General features: G+C 38.5%; 1 protein-coding gene across 2 annotated transcripts in view; it reads right to left on the reverse strand.

Annotated features, from left to right (window-relative positions):
• The window catches only part of ZDHHC20 (zinc finger DHHC-type palmitoyltransferase 20), a 49,805-nt gene that overhangs the window by 14,735 nt on the left and 15,174 nt on the right, over positions 1–19,896 (reverse strand). For both annotated transcript variants that reach the window (XM_054272295.1, XM_054272294.1), the window contains exons 2-7: positions 17,231–17,257; positions 12,267–12,361; positions 8,144–8,264; positions 6,710–6,779; positions 5,560–5,592; positions 4,659–4,779 (exon numbers count right to left, since the gene is read on the reverse strand). In XM_054272295.1, the coding sequence (XP_054128270.1) occupies positions 4,659–4,779; positions 5,560–5,592; positions 6,710–6,779; positions 8,144–8,264; positions 12,267–12,361; positions 17,231–17,257 (467 nt within the window). The remainder of the gene's footprint in view (positions 1–4,658; positions 4,780–5,559; positions 5,593–6,709; positions 6,780–8,143; positions 8,265–12,266; positions 12,362–17,230; positions 17,258–19,896) is intronic.

The following is a 19,896-nucleotide window of genomic DNA, read 5'->3' on the forward strand; positions in this document are numbered from 1 at the left end:
TCAGCCAAAACCATAAAAAATAAATTGCCATTCTTTGCACAATTTTCTTCATTTAAAAGAGATCAGATAACAAATCAGTACAGTTTTTCTTCTTCCTAATTTTCTTCAATACAGAGCAGTTTGTAGGATGTATCTTTAGTATAACACCTGAAATTGAACCAGTGCTTGAGAAAACAAAGGAAGAAACAGGAAAGCTGGGTTCAAATTAGCTTTTAAATTCTAAACTTTATACCTAAAGAGTGGTATCTTGGCTAAGATGCCAACACTTAACTGATCTGTTGTAGGTAAGATGTATGGCTTTTAAATTCCATTAATATGTGCAAAAAGCTTAGGGAGAGCCCAAGCATCTACATTAGAGTCAGGCAGATATACACAGCATTTTCCAAAGTGCTGGCTGCCATCAGATAATTCTACAGTAAGCAAATGACAGCAGAGTGCAGCTCTCTAAACTGCCATTTAAGTTCAGCTTCCTTTTTACTGGCCATTTTGTTACTTATTTACTGACAATTCGTGCAACAGTCCTCTTCCACCTGCAGTGATCCACTGAAATACAGCCTAGCAAAATACTCCAGTTGCTGCCTATTCCTAAGCTTCAAGTTGAAGCAAGAGTAACTCTTTCTACCTCAGAGCACACTGCAGTGTTCCCCAGCTGCCCAACTGATTTTTGTAACTTGAATTCCTATGACTCTTTAAAAATTACATATTTAAACAAAATAATTCTCTACAAGGAATTCTCAGGAGCTTATTCTGATGCTAAAAGAGCAGCAGCAGCTTAGTCTTCGTGTGTTCTGTGGGTCAGAAAATCTAGGTTTATTTCACTTGCATCTTCCTAAACCAGCAGCTCTAAAACCTGGAGGATTTTTTGAATTATGCACGAATAATCTGCATGATCCCCAGGGAGCATTTACCTCTTCTGACTACCCAGCTTCAGCCACTGGTTGTAACTTCCTGAATGAGAGTTGCAGAACTGAAGCATCTTTCAAAAAAGGCCAATTCTTTACTGGAGAGAAGCATGCAGACTTTGAGTGTGTATAACAAGCTTATTCACAGTGGTGTTCCAGCAGCAGTCCACATGCCCCCCTCATGTGAAAAGAGAGTGAAACTTCAGACATTGGTTATTTAAGATCGTTAGGCTCAGCAGCAGCACAGGAGCAGGTGAGAGCTGCAGAGTTTACAAAAGGAAGCAATTTGCACAACACAGTCTGAACTATTTAGCACACAATAGGCTGAAGCCAGTCACTATTCAAGAGTCCGCTACAAACTCTTTCACAAAGTCATTTGATTGGTATCAGGTCATAAGACCCCTCAAACAAAAAAGTGCTGTCTGAGCTTGATTTGTTCCTCATTTTTCAGTAGATGGGTCTAGCTTAATCTTTGAAAAAAACATCTGGTCTACATCCTTAGTATAGGCAGAAGGAATGAGTTCTAACTAATGATGTGGAACCACTCCTTTTTTTTAACCCCCCTATTATTAATACAACCAAAGTTTTGCAGAATCATGTGCTATCCACCCAGGACATGTATCGCATCCTTTATTTAGCTATACTCAGGATTGAAAATTAATCTGGAGGACAGTGAAAGACACTGCAAATGACTGGAAAACATAATGGTTTCAAGGAGGTGGCAGTGCAGCAAGAATAGGAGTAGACACAAATATAAGCTGGGAAGCACCACCATGCACTGTGTAAACAAGGCATCAAGCACTGGGCGTCCAGCCAGTGCTGGTGTTTGTGTCAAAGACATTTGGTTAAACTGGCATTTTATCTTTAACAACCTCTGAGGTAGAAATAAAAATGTCATGAATATAGAAAAAGCAGTTATGAGTATAAATAAAGAAATCAGTAACATTCCCTTATCTACAAAACAGATTTTAACATCAGCATCAGGGTGCAAGCCTGTGGTAAACATTTCCAGCCAGCGTAGTTGTTCCAGTATTGTATGCACAGAATCAAGACCTTTCTTCAGCACTTCTGCACAGAGCATGAAATGTGCTGTGTAAAAGTCTTGCACGTGCAAGTGAGAAATACAAAGGTTTTCTTCCAAAGAAGAATTTGGTAGGTGTGCATGTCTCACAATGTTCCAAGTATCTGCGTAGGAGCAGCATGTCTCTATGCAAGTATTATCAACAGTGCAAAACAATGGATTGCTACATTTGTGTACTTAGCACATACACCTCCACAACCTCATAACAACTTCTTCCCCCAGGCTACATTCCCCAAGAACAGCCCATACTTTTTCCAACACTGGATGTATCCAGCACTTTGTTGCACAGTTTCTGAAAAACATCTGTGAGGAAGCAAAAAATAAGCACTGCCTTCTGAAGGTAAATTGTAACATTTCCTGTAGTCAAGCTTTGGGAGGAAACAACAACCTTGATTTGCTCAGTTTTAGAGCATGGTGCTAATAACACCAAGCTTGTGGGTTTTTAATTCCCATATGGGCAGTTTACTGAAGAGTTGGATTCGATGATCCTTGAGGGTCCCTTCCAATTCAAAATATTCACTGGTTCTGTGCATCTAGACAGCCTTGACAGAAAATGTCCAAACAGCAATCTGTCTGATGCTGTAGCAGACAAAGCTGAGGATTAGCAATATACTGAAGCAATCTACAGACAGCATGTGTCAGCAGCATTCTGCTTTGGTTTGCATACAGATGTACAGAGAACCTTCCAAGAGAGCACTTGCCTAAAAGCTTATGTACAAGAGACATACAAAAATTTGCAATGATTATGGAGCTGCCACCTCTTTCTGGAAATATACTTTAATAAGTCAGTTATAAGCTCAGAAGTGTCTTAGCTTTGTGAAGTGGGTGACTTAATATGAGTAGTGAGTCAGAGACCTATTCTGCTGATAAGATCAGGGCATTGCCAGATTCAGTACAGGAAGTATCCGGAATTGAAAGCAAGTACACAATTATATTGTCTATTGTTACATTTCAGAAGTACTCCATTCTTGCAGGAAACATTTTTAACAACTGAATCAATAATAAAAAAAATCATCCCTCTTAAGTTTACTTCCTCTGCTTGAGAGTCCACTTCACCATTGTGTCCGATGAGCTTTGGAAGAGTCCTGCTGCAAATGTTGATATTAAATATTTGTTCATTGTAGGCAGTTGTCCTATGGCCTTTTTTGTTGCACTAACAACTATAAAGTAATGTAGCAAAGCAAATTCTTTTCTCTTTTCTTTGCTCTAGCACTGACTGGTAAATATGTGAGACCACATCTACAGCTTCCTTAGAAATTGCATACAAAGCACTGGAAAGCAGCCAGGCAGATGTTTGGAAATGGCACATTCACAGATTGAAAATTTAACTATTTTACGGCCAAGCAAGACTGAACAGCGGAATCAGACCATTTAATTTGAAATATCTTTTAAGACCCAGCTATGACTGCTAAACACATTTATGGCTTTCATCTCACAGTACTGACAGCTCATTTCCCACATGGCTCATTGCTCTCCAGTGACAGGCTGCTATACAGAAGTCACAGGTTAAGAGGAACACAGTACTTTGGCATATCAGACCCACAAGTTTAGATGAACACAAACTTCTTTGCACAGTTTATCTTAACTAATGCCAACTGTCTCAAAGTACAGCTATTTTGAATACATGATCAAGCCTCTCTTACCCTGACATGGCAGCAACCTTTTGTTCCAATAAAGCAAATATCAGTATCTACCGCTGCAGATAATTCCTACTTTTTCCCAGTTACTCTGACAGCAGCCAGCATTTAAGAAATATGTGGTATTATTTACCCAAAGATGTGATTGAGACCCTTCCACTTGCGGTAACTTTTCGCATGCTCATTAATGGAAATGGATTAAGGGAATTATGCCACTAACACTTCAGCCTAGAGACAGGAAGGCACACTACAAGTTTTTCTAGATGAAAGGGAACAACTACAGAAGGCACTGTGTTCAGCCTGGATGTGACTGGAACAAAACTGATAGGTGCAATATAACACTGACATACAAGGATGGTTGCCTTCACATAAATGTTATTAAACATACTAAGATGGATGTATGTGTATTACCCATTTGACAACCCATAACAGTTGCAAGGAAGATGTATAGCATTAATACTGTACATATCCCAGCATTCTACTCATACCAGACCATAAAAGCCACTAAAATGAAGTTCAAACATGCCTATGTAGGGACTCCAAAACAAAGCTCAGATAGTTCCCAACAAATTAATCTGCCTTAGTTGGCAGCAGATTATCCATAGATAAGTCTGGGAAGATACAAAATTGTTATTTATATTTCATATTTGTCAGTATTTATTATATACACACATATATATAGATATAATCATACATATACATAATTGTTTGATAGGGTCTGTTCCTTCTTTACCTACATAGCTGTATCTCATAGTCTCATAAAAACCTGAGCTGTGCCACTCAATTTTGATGGAGCAGAGAAATTGCAGTGTCCTCATCAAAAGTCCTTCACCCAGTTACTCATCCCGGGCAGCGTAATACATTTACTTCATCAAAATTCATAAGGTTCTCCTGCTTCAGTCACTTTGATTGATGCCATTAATGATAGCGAACCACAGAACAGAGTAAATGGTGAGTGACAACATGCTGATGCAGCCTTCAATAACACATGCAGGATTAAACAAATGAACAAAAACCAAAAAAAGCCTTAGAACTTACTGTCCAAAACTTTATGAAGTACTGCAAGACTGTAGCAGCAACAAACAAACAGTACAGTAAGGAATACATTAAAAACAGGAGGAAGAATTTGTAGTTAGAAAATCCCACACAATTATTCACCCTAGAAGGAGGGGAAAGAGAAAAAAGTTACTAAGGTATACAAAAATTAAAACAAACAAAAAACCCACAATACATTGCAGAGCAAAATGTGTATGATGTCAGTGGTATGTCCAAAACACTCCAGCACCAGTGTTTCAGAATCAATTTAAGCCACTATTTTGAAGGAAATTTCTCAGGCTGAATGATCTGGGCCTCTCACATCAATTTTGCCCCCCGTGATTCTGTAGGACAGGACATGAGCTGGCAAAGCATTACAATACAGACAGTCCATACAGGAAGCAATTCCCAGTACAAACTAACTGCAGGGCACCACAGAAAGTAACAGGAACCTCACCATCAACTTCAGTGCATCTGCTGGGTTACAAAACCACCTCTAAGTCAACTACTGGTAGCAATGCTCTTCACAGTGATAGCAGATAATATTTTTACTGACTACCAGCGAACACAAACTGCAGAAGAGTCTGAGTGCGTCATACACATCACCTAAAATCCAGAAATTACTCTCCCATTGCAGTGGTATCTCCTCTCCTGCTGACACCAACAGAGTAAACAAAAGAAAAAAATGGATTTTCTCACAGGTCTCGTTAATGTCAAGGTTTCTCTATATGAGGAGAAACTGCATGATTTGGACTACTGGGATTACAACTTTAACACTGCATCACACATTTATTCCCATATATTAAAGAACTTCTGTGGAAATCAAGGTTTACTCCAGAAGTTCATTTTTGAAGCAGCATCTAATTAATCATTCTAATACTGATTTTTAAAAAAATAAACTTACCATGGACAGTGGTGGTCCATTTTTAATACACATCTGAAAGAGAAAATTTCCAGCAAGTTAAGACAAAAAATAAGTTTTCTTTCCAAGACACGTAACTTTAGCTTCTACAGTTTTGGGTGTTGTCTTTTATTGATTGATTTTTTTCAAGTATTTTGCCCTACTGTATCTTTTTCAAGCCCTTCTCAAGCATACAAATTCTCTATATTAGAGCAGCTGTTCTTTTACCCAAAAGAACTGATTGAAATTCAGAAGAGTTATGAGGAGAGTTTCTTAAATTAGCATGAGGAGTATTACTGAGCAACACCATGCAGCAGTTCATTAAGCCACACCAGTTTTATGTGTGTGCAGAAAAAACAAATCCAAAGGGTCTGTCAGGGTTGTGTGGATAAGGTGTGTTAGCCTGGCATTCACTTCAACTAAGTCTACCTTAGGGTTATTTTTTCCACCATTTTGTTTGCTGCTTGTCTTTTTTTTTTTTTTTTTAAGTTAATGGAGGAAAAGATCAGCACAAAGGGCAATTTGAATAGTTCACAAGCCACTTTAATCCAATTTTAAAGTAAACACAGTTACTGGACATTTCAGACACAGAGACATTCATTGTATTTGCTAACAAATTTGATTTTAGCCAAAAGATGTGTATTAGGTTCTTCAGTTAACGAGATTTCCTCAAGCTCAGCCTACTGAAGTCTCATGCATAGCCTCAGCCTTCAGTGCCTGTGCAGACTCCTCAGATGATTCACAATGAAAACAGGGGATAGCAATGATGTTTTTGAAATGTTAAAGGCATGTGACTCTACTGCCAATTTTTGAGATAAACATTTTTAGCAGAACACATCTGTTTCAAAGCTACAGAAACAAGATACAATGAAACAGTTGAATAATAAGCTTCAGCTGGTGCTAGTATCTCAGACCTACCTTTCTTTACTTCCAATCCATATGATTTTTTATTTGTTAATTAATCTATTTTTTAATATAAGCTTTGTTTTACAAAGCTACAAGCAGTTTTCCTAAAAAGTTCTGCCACTTTAGACAATAGGGCTGTACCATAATATTGCACCAACAGAAGGAACTGACCCACTGAAGACATGAACACACTAAAGAGATGATTGCAGGAAAGAGAAAATCTGTAATTCCAGATTCAGACACTTACACGTCACAGGCAGAACAGTGGTGGCAGCGGTCAGGTTTGATCAGCTGGCATCGATCACAGTATCTGATTGCTGTATTTAAGTGCAAGGGTCAGGTCAGTAGAATTCATCTCATTTTATGAAAGCTTTCCCCCTTAACATGAACTGAATCTTAAAAGAGCTTCCTGCCCTCCCCTGCCACACATGTTCTCGCAGAATGTCACACACCTTATCTCATATCATATGCAGTTTTGATTTTTTAAGGAATGTAACATATTAAAGTATTCAAAAGTACCTCTTACTACTCTACTGATTCCATTTTCATTTACTCTTTGACTCCCAAGTCTTCCTGTCCTTCATCCTTTGGCACTGATCCCCTTTTCACCTCTGCACAGGGTACTAAGGCATCTCATTGTGAAACTACATTCTTTCAGCAAGTCAGCCTTCTGCACTGGCTTTCACCATCCACTTCACCAAACAATGATCTAGGAGAGTGTTCAGTAAGTCAGTTCTATCTCATCTTTCCTGGATATCTTTAAACAGACCTTCAGGTTTTTCTCAATGGAAATAAGACACCAGCACAGGCAGTTTGAAAGCAGGAGGAAAGCCAACGTGTACAGCTAAACAGAACTGATAAGAGCTAGCAACAGCTTCCCAGACCACTCCAGGAACTTAAGACTGGGACTCTCTTATATGGAGGCCTGTATTTAAAAGAGCCAGGTGTCCTTAGACTTTCTTTGGAAAAGTCACAGTAAACTTCAGCAATGGTTATTCTGAGAAGTTTATATTTTTGGAAACTCTACAGGGTTGTTAGTTTCAAGAAAGAGAAAAAGATAAATGCCCATATAAAAGCTACAGATTTTTAAAGAACGTACATATACATAAGACAGCACTTTCACAGCTCATTCATCTATAAATTGGAATAAAATGCCTACATATATTAAAAGCAAATCCAGAAACAGTTCATAGCTAGATTTGTACTGAATTGCAGATGAGAATGAAACAATACTTATTTGTTTTTAAATTGCAAAAGCCTGTTAAGATCTTAAGTATATTTCTCCTCACACTGAATCAAAACAGCTCAAAAAGAAAAAGAAAAAATTTAAGTGAGGATAAAAGTGATTATAAAATTGAACAACACATTTGATTTTCCCTTTTTCAAGCTATCTTAGCTATATTTGTTTGCTGTGTTTATTTTTAATTGCCACAGCTGGAGATAACTGCTATCATCTCTCTTCCTGCTAGAAGATATTTTTCTTCTTTAATTTCAAGTAATGGCTTTATGTTGAGAACCCCAGAAAAAGGCCTGCTCTTTCTCTCAGAGGGATTAAACACTAGGACAAACAAAGAACAAAACATCATGGCTTTTGCAATATGTGCTTAATAAATTATTGATTCAATGGCAACAAATGAATAAACAGCAACTTGAAGAGCATAGAATTATCTTTATATCTCACCTCTCGATGCTGTTGTCGTATAGATAGGCAAGTCTTTGGCAGCTCTTCTTAAAATCTCCTGCTGGATTTCTGGTCTCGTTTCTTTTTCATATTGTTCTTTATCAAGTTTTGTCAAGCAGAACTAAGAAGGATGTAGAAAATGGATAGGATGGGAAAGATTAACTATTTCTTTGTTTTCCAGGAAAAGACCCTTTGGATGTTCCCATCCACTGACCCAAAAGCACCATGTAAACAAAAAAAAGAATGCTGCAGGAATTACAGGGGATCTTTAGAACTCCTAAGTTTCTGGATGTATTCTGGATGTATTTAATTTCTGGATGTATTTTCAAGAAAATAATCTTTATCTCTGTTCCATTATCTATAGTATTTTCTCTCCAACACAAGGGAACACAGAGACTCAGAGTGAGTTTTAAGGTACAAGCCTTCCTTTAATTCATGGTAAGCATAATTTAAGCAAACTGTGAACAAGAGGAAGGTGCAACAGTCCTTTGCTGCTACAAGGCACTGAAGTTCTCTTACCCCACTTCCTCTCTAACATACAGAGGGGTACAAACCAGATGGAGGGAAAAAAAGGCAGGCAGGGGGTGTGGTGAGCTTCACAGCCCCACACAGAAGCTGGAAGAGTTTAACTGGATTTTTAACTCAGGAGTAGTCAACACTAGTCTCAAAATTCTTAAGTTGTAGTGAAAGCACCTTAAGCAAAGCCTGTACAGTTTGGGAGTGTCCTACAATTCTGAGTAAAGCCTAGCAAGCATTCCTGTTGAAACATCACTGAAATGTAAGCCTTTACCAGAAAATCCTGGAGAGTTTTTACTCATCTGTGAAACACTTAGTTTGGTATCCGCTGAAACAGTATTTCCCAGTAAGCCCCACAAAACCCAGCGTGCTGACGAGGCTCTGTGCAGTGGGGGCTGAAATGACGATTTTCTTTGGTATTTTTCTGTTCCAAAGCACTTCTAAACTCTGAGCTTCCTGCATGGACTACAAGAGCTCTCTTTATGAGCACACATAGACAAAGCATTCATGGTAGAGAGTGGAAAATGCTATGTGTGCAGCTGGAACAAAAACTGGCTTAGTGTGGTTTAGTATGATCGTATTTTCCTACCAAAAACATGTGCATGATTAGTTCACATGGATTCTCCTCTCATCCTGTACTTTTTCCTCTTTTGGATTACAGTCAGCTGGCAAGCAACAATGAAGACTCCACTTACAGCAAGGAGGAAGCAGTAAGACATTGCTGCAATTTCTCTGTGCTATTTCCTAACACAGAATGCAAGCAAGATGCCTCACAGCTCACAGAATCTAGTTAAGCCTCCTGTCACATGTAGCACCATCCCAGTTATTGCGCCTACACACCCTTCGAGGGTGAAACATGAAACATGTCTAAATAATACCCTTTTAAATAACCAGACACTAGAACTAATCTATGTAAAGGGTGAAATTAAAGTTTAACATTTCAGCCATCACTAAGAGTTTGACCTAATTATTTAAATTTAACCACTCAGATCGATATTTATTCAAGCATGAAAACTGGAGACGCTCACATCAAAAGTTTAAGGCAGATGTGAAGCATCATTCCAGCAAACAGTAGTGCAATACACCTTAGGCGACCCAGGTATCCATGACCTGCAATCAAGCAGAGGTTGCAGGAAAAATGAGCACCCCCTCTAGATGACATTTCAAGGCAAACCATTAGTGCATAGAAAAGGAAAACAATAAAAATATTTAAAGCTTTTTAAATTTGTCCATGTAACATCATTGTATTACTCTAAAAATCCTGGATAGGATTTTGGTTTTCCAAAAAGCTGCATTTCTCTTCTAATTTCAGAACTTAATAGGGCTAAGAGACCACAGTCTCTCAGGACAATAGCAGGATATGTTCAAAGGCATCCAAAGTTGTCTGTTACCACACAGCAAACAGAATTCCCAATGAGGTTCCAGCAGTTCTTATTGAAAACAGAAAGAATCCCTTTGTTTCCTTCCTCTTTCTGGATCTTGTATAATGCTGATTGTTCTTTCTTAGGACAAATGCACAGGGATTACACTAAGACAACAGCAGCTGCAGAATCTTTTTTTTAGTTCAATAGTAAGATCACAGGATGCTATTTGTTTTGCAAGAATAGCCAATTTGAATGATTAAAACTATATACATTTACACTCTCACACAATGGAGACATACTGAAGTCATGGTTGTTTTTAAGTATAAACAGCATAAATTACTCACTAGTACATGAACAGAAGGGATTTGCCCAGAAACAGAAAAGGTGGTGCTGGGCTTTAAATTCGGTTGATTTTTTGCTTTTTAAAATTTTTTTGAGTGTGGTTTTCTGTTGTTCTGGTGGGATAGGTTTTTTGAGGTTTTTTTGTCCTTTTTCATTTAAACCTAGCTGTAGAAGAAAATTTTATTAAATCTGATCTCTCTCCACAGTAAATATACAAAAAATTCATTACGTGCCATATGCCCAAGCCATTCCTTTTGCTTGCTGAATACAAAAAGCCTGCTACATCATCACTGTAACTACAGGAAAAGTATTGTCAGAATAAGTTTGCTATTAATGAAGAATTCAAGAAGACGGTAAAAGTTACTAGGCATTAGCATTAAAAGGAGCTCTAGTTCATATAGCTTTATAAAACCTTATAGAATAACATCATTTCAACTACGTTCTAACTAGTTAACCTGCTTAACTCAACCATTTTCCTGCAAAACCACTGCAGAAAAAGCAAAACCAAATTACCCTGAAGACAAGCCCCTTTGAATTTTTAGGTTTACCAATTCATAGACTCATGTAGGTTGGAAAACATCTAAGGTCATCAAGCCCAGCCTTAAACCTAGCACTGCCAAGTCCACCACTAAACCACATCCCCAAATGCCACATCTATAAATGTTTTAAAACCTCCAGGGATGGGGATACAACCACTCCTCTGGGCAGCCTGTTCCAGTGATTGTGACAACAAGTGAAGAAATTCTTCCTAATATCTGATCTAGACCTCCCCGGTGCAATTTGAGTCCATTTCCTCTTGTCCTGTCACTTGTTACCTGGGAGAAGAGGCTGACCCCACCTGGCTACACTCTCCTTTCAGATAGTTACAGACAGCAGGAAGGTCCCCCCAAGCCTCATTTTCTCCAGGCTGAACACCCCCAGCTCCCTCAGCTGCTCCTCACAGGATTTGTACTCCAGACCAACAGCTTGTGCTCCATCTTCAACAGCTGCATTTAGACTTTCTGCTTAGCTAAACAGCAGAATAGTGTTTAGCTTTTACACTTCATATTCTACAGCTTTAACACACAGATCTCTAAGCTATAATTAAGCACTACAGAGCAGTGTTGCTTTTTCTTCAAAACATGGGAATAACTTGTCTCAAGAATGTTTAAGGTTGACAGTAGCACTGAATGTCAGTCTTGCTGAAAACAGAATAAAAATTCAACCTCCACAGAGCAACCAACACCTCAAACAGTTTAGACAGTTTAAAAGCTTTGTAAAAACAAGGAAGAGAAGTGCAATATTTTAAATTCAGTGCCTGTATTTAATCCTTACATACACACACATTAGAGAAAATGGAAAACAAGGTAATCCATCTCAGGCTTATTGGAATTAATACAGTTCTTTTTCAAAACAAAACTTCATCATGCATTCTTTCACTATTATATAAAGCTTCTTTATGTAGTCACATCTCAGTGCTCCTAAACCTTAACCCATTGACTAATAAGTGGGTTCAGTCCTCCAGGTCATAAGTATACATTGCATTGTTACCCTTTCTTATTCAAACAACAGTTAAAACTGCCTAAAAAGGAAACATAAAAATGTTGTCACTGTACTTCATTTATCATTTTTAAAAATTCCAAGTTTCAAGCAAGTCACTTCATAGCATAGCACTGTACAAGACTGCCAAACTTGTGATGATTTAAACACACATTTTGTATAAGGAAATGTCATTACACAAAACATATGGTATTTTAAGATTAACTTGATCATTTTCATTCATGATACACTGTCATGCTGTTCTATTTTAGACAATGAGAAGGCAAAGGTGAATCATGCAGTACTGCAAACAAATTTCATCACTGAAAACAGTTCAGCTATTTATAAAAAAGGCATTGACATTTTCATAACATTATACTTACCTCATTAGAGGGGGTTGCAGGAGATGTGAAAATTGTCTTCCCATAGGACCATACAAACATGACAAATGACAGATGAAAAACTACAAGGTAGACAACTGCAATAAAATACAAATCAGAATTTGGTGAATATAGCTGAAAAGAACAACAAAAAAAAACCAACCCTGATCTTTGAGGAGGGCTAAGCAACTACACTTAGCACTCTAGAACTGCTCACTTAAAAATTAGATGAACACCTATCCTCCCTCCCCAAATGTTATAGCTGCTCTTCCTCAAGGAAATAATGTTTTTATTATAGATTACAAAGTGACCTTGAATGCTTCCAGGGATGGAGCATCCACAACTTCTCTGGGCAACCTTTGCTGCTGCCACAATAAAGAACTTCTTTCTAATACCTAATTTATACCTGCCCTCTTTCAGTTTGAAATCATTCTCCCCTTGTCCTATTATTCCGTGTCCCTGTTACAAGTCTCTCCCCAGGACTCCTGTAGTCCCCCCTGCAGGTACTGGAAGGTGCTATTAGGTCTCCCTGGAGACTTCTCCAGGATATTAAGCCCCAGCTCCCTTAGGCTGTCTTCAGCTGGACAGATGCTTCATTCCTCTGATCATCTTTGTAGCCTCCTCTGTACCAACTCCAGCAGGTCCCTGTCCTCCCTGTGCTGGTGCCCCAGAGCTGATGCAGCCCTGCAGGTGGGCTCTGAGCAGAGCAGAGGGGCAGAATCCCCTCCCTGGCCCTGCTGCCCACTCTGCTTTGGATGCAGCCCAGGACACCACTGGCTTTCAGGGCTGTGAGCTCATGCTGCTGAGCCATGTAGGGCTTCTCATCAACTAACACCTCCATGTCTTTCTCCCCAGATTGGATTGCTTCTCAATCTAGTCTCTGCCCAGCCTGTACTTGTGCTTGGGATTGTCCTGACTCATGTGCAGGACCTTGCTGAACTTTCCAAAGTAGATTTTGAAGGAGAAAACAAATCGACAAAACCCACCCCCCCAAAAACCAACCAAACAAAATTCACCACCAAAAATAAGGGCCCCACAAAACAAAACCACATCCTTCCCCCAAACAAAAAACCAACAAAAAAACCCCCAAACCCCAGAACTGAACACAGCCTCACAGCCTCACTTCTGGCATGTAAGTGACTAACCTTTCTGGATAAAGATGATGCAGTAATTCTGTTCTAGATTATCAGAAAGTAATTGATTGTTTACTGACCTACGTAATTCCATTTAATTTCTACTTCTAACAGAAACAGCACAGTACTGTGCCATTACAGAAGGCACTGGTCATGAATGACAGTTAAAATCCCCAAACAGGGTTTGGAGAGTACTGCACTCGAGTCATGCCAGATGTGAGTTAAAGATTTTCTTGCTATCTTTCAAATCATCTGAGAAATACAAACTGGAAAAGTCCTATTACACACAGTGGCAATAAAATGCAGCCGGGTTTAGGAGGCAGCTCAATAAATTTTCTAATGAGTATGCATGATATCACTGTCTTAAAGACCAGAAATGCAGACCTTATGACCCAGGAAGCTCCTTCCAATCTTGTTTCCTCTAATGGTTTCTTTTATCACTTGTCAAGATGAAACAGATCAGTTGTGCCAGAACAGCAAGTCTTAGAGAAGTCATATTAAATATTTATATTATCTTCAGTTGCAATCAAAGTAGGAAATTTGACCTACTTTTCTGTACAGATAGAGTCCTTTAAGAAGGTGTATGATATACTTGATGGATAGCAAAAAAGGCTCAAAACTTTGGGAACCTCCAACAGCTCAGAAAATGTTTGTGCACAGTGACAGAAGACATGGCTTTAATTTATGAAGCCATTTAATTTAAAGAAAATCTTTCAGGATTTTCACTGTTTATTGCAATGAAAACAAACAAATTGCATTTGAGATTTTGTTAGAGAATTATTCTTTTTACCTTTGCCTCTGATTCCTCCAACCTCAGAGGCAGACTTGACAAATTTTCAGCTGTGGAGCTGATTGAAAATGCCAGAAACAAAACCCTTTTCTAAAGCCATCCTAAATCAGTCACTTGATAGGAAAGGACTTGTGTATTACTGTAGTAGGCACTGCATTATTAGAAGTTGTCTGTTATGAAAAACATACTCTACATTCAAACACTATGTGATTAAGCAACTAAAGAATGAGCAAATGGTTTGGAAGAGAGGAAAAAAAATACATAAAACTGGAGTGGAATCAGTGGCACAAATCAGAACTTTGGTGGAGAAGAGAGCAAGAGAAATTGAATAGAAGGAAAGAGGAAATGAGATACAGGGAAGGGCAAGGCACAGCAAAACTAACTTACATAGTAAACAGTTCTCTCTGTCCATAAAAATCACACCAGAATTCAGATTCTTTTGAAGGATTATTTTTAGTGCACACACAATGAGTCAAACAGCAGAACCTCAAAGCTTTGTCACAGGCTGTAAATGTCCCTAAAACCCACAGAATAACAGGGACCACAGCTGGCTGTGTCAAGGGTACAGATCTGTGCCAGAGCTACCAGTATTTATTAGATAGAGGCAGCTATTAAAGTGCTCTTCGTGTCACTGAGCTCTTGCAATCTGTCACCATCATTAAAAGCCAAGGGCTACTAGTCAGTAGCCAGTGATGGGCACCACCCAGGGAAAGACCCTGCAGTTGGCAGTGCAGAGTGGCTTAACTCTAAATAAATTCTTGCTTCTTTTCCTACTCCCATGCTGCCTTTCCTACTGTGATTACACATAAATGTCCTGTCAATGCTCCCCAGGAAATGAGAGGGAGGGAAGATGCCATTTTTAACAGCTTTACTTTAGCAGTCCATCTACCCACCACTTCGGGTATCAGCAGCTCTCTACAGACTACTCCCTGAAGCATCTTGCATCTGTTTCCAGAACAAATGTAAACTGGGTTTATTCCTAGTCAGCTCATTTTCTTGTAATTACAAGCTAGATGGAAAATATAAAAAAAAACCCCAACCCCAGTATCTGCCAGTTTATCCAGACTCAGAGTTACAAGGAACTGGCTAGACTAAGGCAACCCAGGATTCTCGGTGCCATGCTGTGACCTAGTGAAGTCAGTTCTCTTTAAAGGCACTGATGCATACTATGCCAAATTTATGGCCTCAAGAAGACAATGTCTTAAGACATGCTCTCAGAATCCTCTTAAAATATGCTAAGCTCTCCTAAGATTTGCCCTTAACATTCTTTTCTGAATCATTCTTAATACTACTTTCAAGACAGGGTCAGATGGCAGAGAGGCAATAATATATAACAGTGGTAGATTACATTGTTAACAGAGATTCAGAGTTGACTTTATTCCTCTGTCCTAATGGATATAAAACTAGACAAGAATATAAAATTACAAAGCAAAAATGAGCCTTAACAAGTTGAAGGAATCACCACTAATTAAATCAAAAGTTGCCATTATATTCAAATCCTTTTACTGCAGTATGTATTACACTGAAATACGGAGCAAAATACATTTGCTAAGATGCACATTATTGATTCACATAGCAATGTTTCTGGTATTTTGTTCTTTCAACTCCTCTGATGGTGATTCCTGGTTATCATGAGCTGGCTTATAAGAACTTTAGAAAACTAAAGCCACCTTTCTTCTCAAATCAAAGAAGACTTCACATGTCATTTTCAAATCAACTTTCATGGTTGATAAATTCATGCATACAGGATGCCTATGACATGATTCAGAATGGGAGGTGCAAGCAGCATGCAGGTGACAGCTGTTAAGAGCCTAACAGGTTCCAGTGATAGTATCACTCTCATTAATTAATCTTGCATTTTCCTTCTCTGGTAGGTTTAGAAGAACCTGATCCAGTTAGATAGGTGCTGCATTTGCGATAGTGATCTGACTATGCAACACAAACATTGCTCTGCCAGACTTCCTTAACTGATACATGAATCTTGCCTTTCAGGAAGCAATTGGAAAGGAAAATTTATTCATCTACAGGTCAACAGCAAGTACAGCAGCACCTTGCAGAATTTTGTGAAGTCAAGGTAAAGCCCAGCTGTAAAATGGGATGAAAAAATCCAGTGTAACACAAGCTCACAACTTGAACGGCTTACAGTTTATTTTGAAGATTTTCCTATTCTTTCAGCTCTTCATTAGAAATTAAACAACAAATTCCATCAAGATTCCTTCTTTTTACAGTGTTCTGGTAAACATTCACCAGGAAGAAAACTGATAGATTAGCTTCTAGTTTTGTGCTCTTTTGCAAAATTTTTAAGAGATGAGATTTTACCAGTCTGAAACAGCCCTCTGTGGATTGTTGAAGTGCAAATCTGTGCTTAATCTACCACTCATGTTTCCCTATAAACCGTAATGAACTCCCAAATATCCCAGCAACAATATACTAGAATTTTTTTTGTTAGTTTTTATCTCTGTCACTGTGTACTACTACCCACTGTGGCATGTACTTGCTAAAGCCAATATGAAGATTAAAATTTCTCAAAACAAGGCCTCAAACACTTGACCTGGAAATTTAAAATTATAATGTGTAGCCACTTTTGAAATGGTTGTGTTTTGCACAATTCTAACTACTCCTTAAGAATGGAGTTCTGAAGAATTTGGTAAGCTGTTTGGAAAATATTAAGCAGTACAACAAAAATTCACCCTCTTCCAGAAGTCTCCCAGGTCACAGGCCTAAATAGAAAATGGAATTGTGTATGTGCTGCAGTTCCTTCTCTCTTCTCCTTTTTCTGTTCTTAGTAGGTACCCATTTAAAAATAAATGCAAACTTAAATCATAGTTGCATTACTTGCATTAGTCACAGATCTTGTCATCATCCCAAGTTTGTGGTATTAGAAACAAAACAGACTCAACTGTACAATATTTACCTTGTTTCTTAGCACTAATCTACTCACCACACAGAGCTCACACATAAAGGAGTACATTTAAACTCTATGTTCCTTAGGATTTGCATGCAAAGCAGCTATTCACATCTTCATAAAAACTTTAAAAAATTACCTTTTTCAACAGTTGAAGAAATGGTAACTGGAAGAGAAAAAAAAAAGTTAGGTAAATTTGTATATAATGAAATAATTGGCTACAAGTGAGATATACAAAGTTGCTGACTTGTTCCAAAGCATACTTTAGGTGTCAGGAGAGTTTCCCCACCCAACACCGGGGTAAAACAGGAGTCAATATTCCTCCTGCCAGCCTTGATGCTTGGCGAGTTACTGGAAGAGCTGAAGGGATGCAGTTCCCTGGGCTAATGAAGCGAGCACACTCCACAGACAATAATTAGTCAGAATTTATGCCCATTCCCCTTCCTATATGCACCTAACTCATTTTTCTGAGTCAACAGCTAGGCCAACAGGTGTACCACTGGAAAGCAGAAAACAAAATTAAAAGTTCTTACTTTTCCTGTGAAACTGTTACTCTCAACTTTCTTCCTTAAGTTTTCCTCCCCCCCCCACTTCTCTCTTCCTGTCACATACTATTTTTTGCCTTTTTTCCCCCCTGACCTGAATTCTTCATACATAGTTAAAATCTCTCCACCTCCTCATCTCCTTTTACGCCAACAGCAAATTCCATTGTTCAAATCTACCTTGTACACTGCCTGACTAGTACATCTTCCTGCCCTCAGGCTTCTCCAAAACCTTCACACTCAGTTTATCGGTTCAGGGATGATGCTGAACAGAGAGCTGCTGGACTTGTTGGTTGCTGTGTTCATATCACTCCCCTTGCTGGATTTCTTCCTTGGACACTGAATTACTGAAATTCACTTAGGAAAGGATCCTTCCTGACTCCATCTTAAAGCTTCTGGTCACCAGTATGAGCAAAATCCTAACAGGGCACACTGTGCCTCCTGCAGTTTAGCTCACTACATATTTCTTCCCCTCTCCCAGCTCTGACATTTCTACTGTCATTAACTTGTGCAACAATTCAAAAAAGCTTTTTCCAGATGCACACTAGACTGTTACATCTGCAGGGCTTGAGTATGCATTGCAGACTTCTTTCTGAAGGGCAGCTTTGTTACAGAGGTGGCATTTGTCACTTCTGAAGGGCAGCTTGTTACAGAGGTGGCATTTGTCACTTAGCTGTAGATACCTACAGGGAAAGGGTCTATGACTGCATTATGCACCTGTGCCTCTTTTCATGGCCAGCAAGAGGCATAATGACATGATACCTCAGTGTATAGATGATCCCTTTTTGTTCAAGCATGTTTTTGGGTTTTTTCCTTCTTTCTTGCCCGCATACCTTTCCATTGAATATCCACCCTCTGTACACAGAAGCCTCTGCAAAGTTAATGGAAAAGGTTCTGATTCCTTCCATCTAAAGGAGGAAGAAATTACCATTTGGGATAGAAAAATGCTGCCTTCAAACTCAAGGAGGTCAATCCTAAAGAACAGCTTCATTTCACATTAGTTATGCATACTTGCACAGCCTGCTCCCATGTTTCTGCCTGAAACTCCACTGCATGCTTCAGAAGCCAAATAATTTTTAAAGCAAATCCTGTGAGTGTTTTTGCTTAAAATTTTACCAATGTGTTATTGCTCCAGTTAAAATGTTTTCAACAATGCAAGGAGAAGATAAAAGTTATTTTAAAAGTCAGAGGTAAAATAAGCTTGCAAAGTATGTTTGTTTAACTTAAAAAAATACTAAAATTACTTTAGATTTAGCTTTATCCTTGGCTCCTCACATCTTAAGTAAACACCTTTGCACACATTCATTCATAAACATCTAATTCCTTGGACAAGAAATATAAAAAGTTCTTAATTATCCTCTGTTGGGGGTGGGAGAACATAGTTATCTATAAAACTTCAGGATATCTGGATATAATTGTCATTAAAGTACTCCTTAATTTGTAGCCTAATTTCTGCTCTCAGCATGAAACAAAGCTGTGAGCCAAATCTGATGTTTGAAGACTCAAAATAATGAACAGGTTTTGCATGCAAAACCAAGGAAAAAAACAAGATAGTATTTTATCACGTGGGACTTCATCAAAAAGATCCCTAAATAACCTTCAAAAAATTAATTAAGCTTCACAGCACCAGGGAGATAATTTCTCTTTCATACATAGGTCCCTTAGGTTAGAATGCAGTTATTAGACTGTGTAGAACAATTTTCATTTGAGAAACTCCTGCAGTTTGAGGTAAAAGCCAACATGGAAATGCTTGTGATTTTCATCCTGCCTTAATATCCTCCAATGAAATAAAACATGTCCTGTTCTCTTCTGTCTCAGAGGCTCATGCAAGTTAATGTTACTGTTTCAATCCTTTTCACAGTTCTAATGTCCATTAGCAAGTAGATTTAATGAACAGCAACTCTACTAGTCCAAATCCACTCAGCAGATGGCACATGAACAGCTTTAGGATCTTTATACTACAAAGCAAAGCCTTTCTTCACATAAGTTAACAGTCAATCTTTATGTAAAAAAGACTTTTAAGTATTTGTTAGGCCAGCCATCTAACAAGAAGCTCTGTACCATGGTGAAATCAATTCTTGCTTTTGAGCTCTACATCAGGGGAAAACACCTCACAGAACATGACATTGCCATTGTGGGCCCCATCCCTGGCCTGTAGTTACAAGTTTGCTCCCTATCACTTTTCTCCTTTGCTGCTTGTGATGTTTAGATGGCTGCCAGCTTCTGCTAAATTAGTGCCACTTTCACTTCAAACGTTTTTGAA

This window comes from Melozone crissalis, unplaced genomic scaffold (genome assembly GCF_028551555.1).
Source record: "Melozone crissalis strain CALT ecotype California unplaced genomic scaffold, PUWL_Pcris_2 ptg000013l_1, whole genome shotgun sequence".
NCBI lineage: Eukaryota > Metazoa > Chordata > Aves > Passeriformes > Passerellidae > Melozone > Melozone crissalis.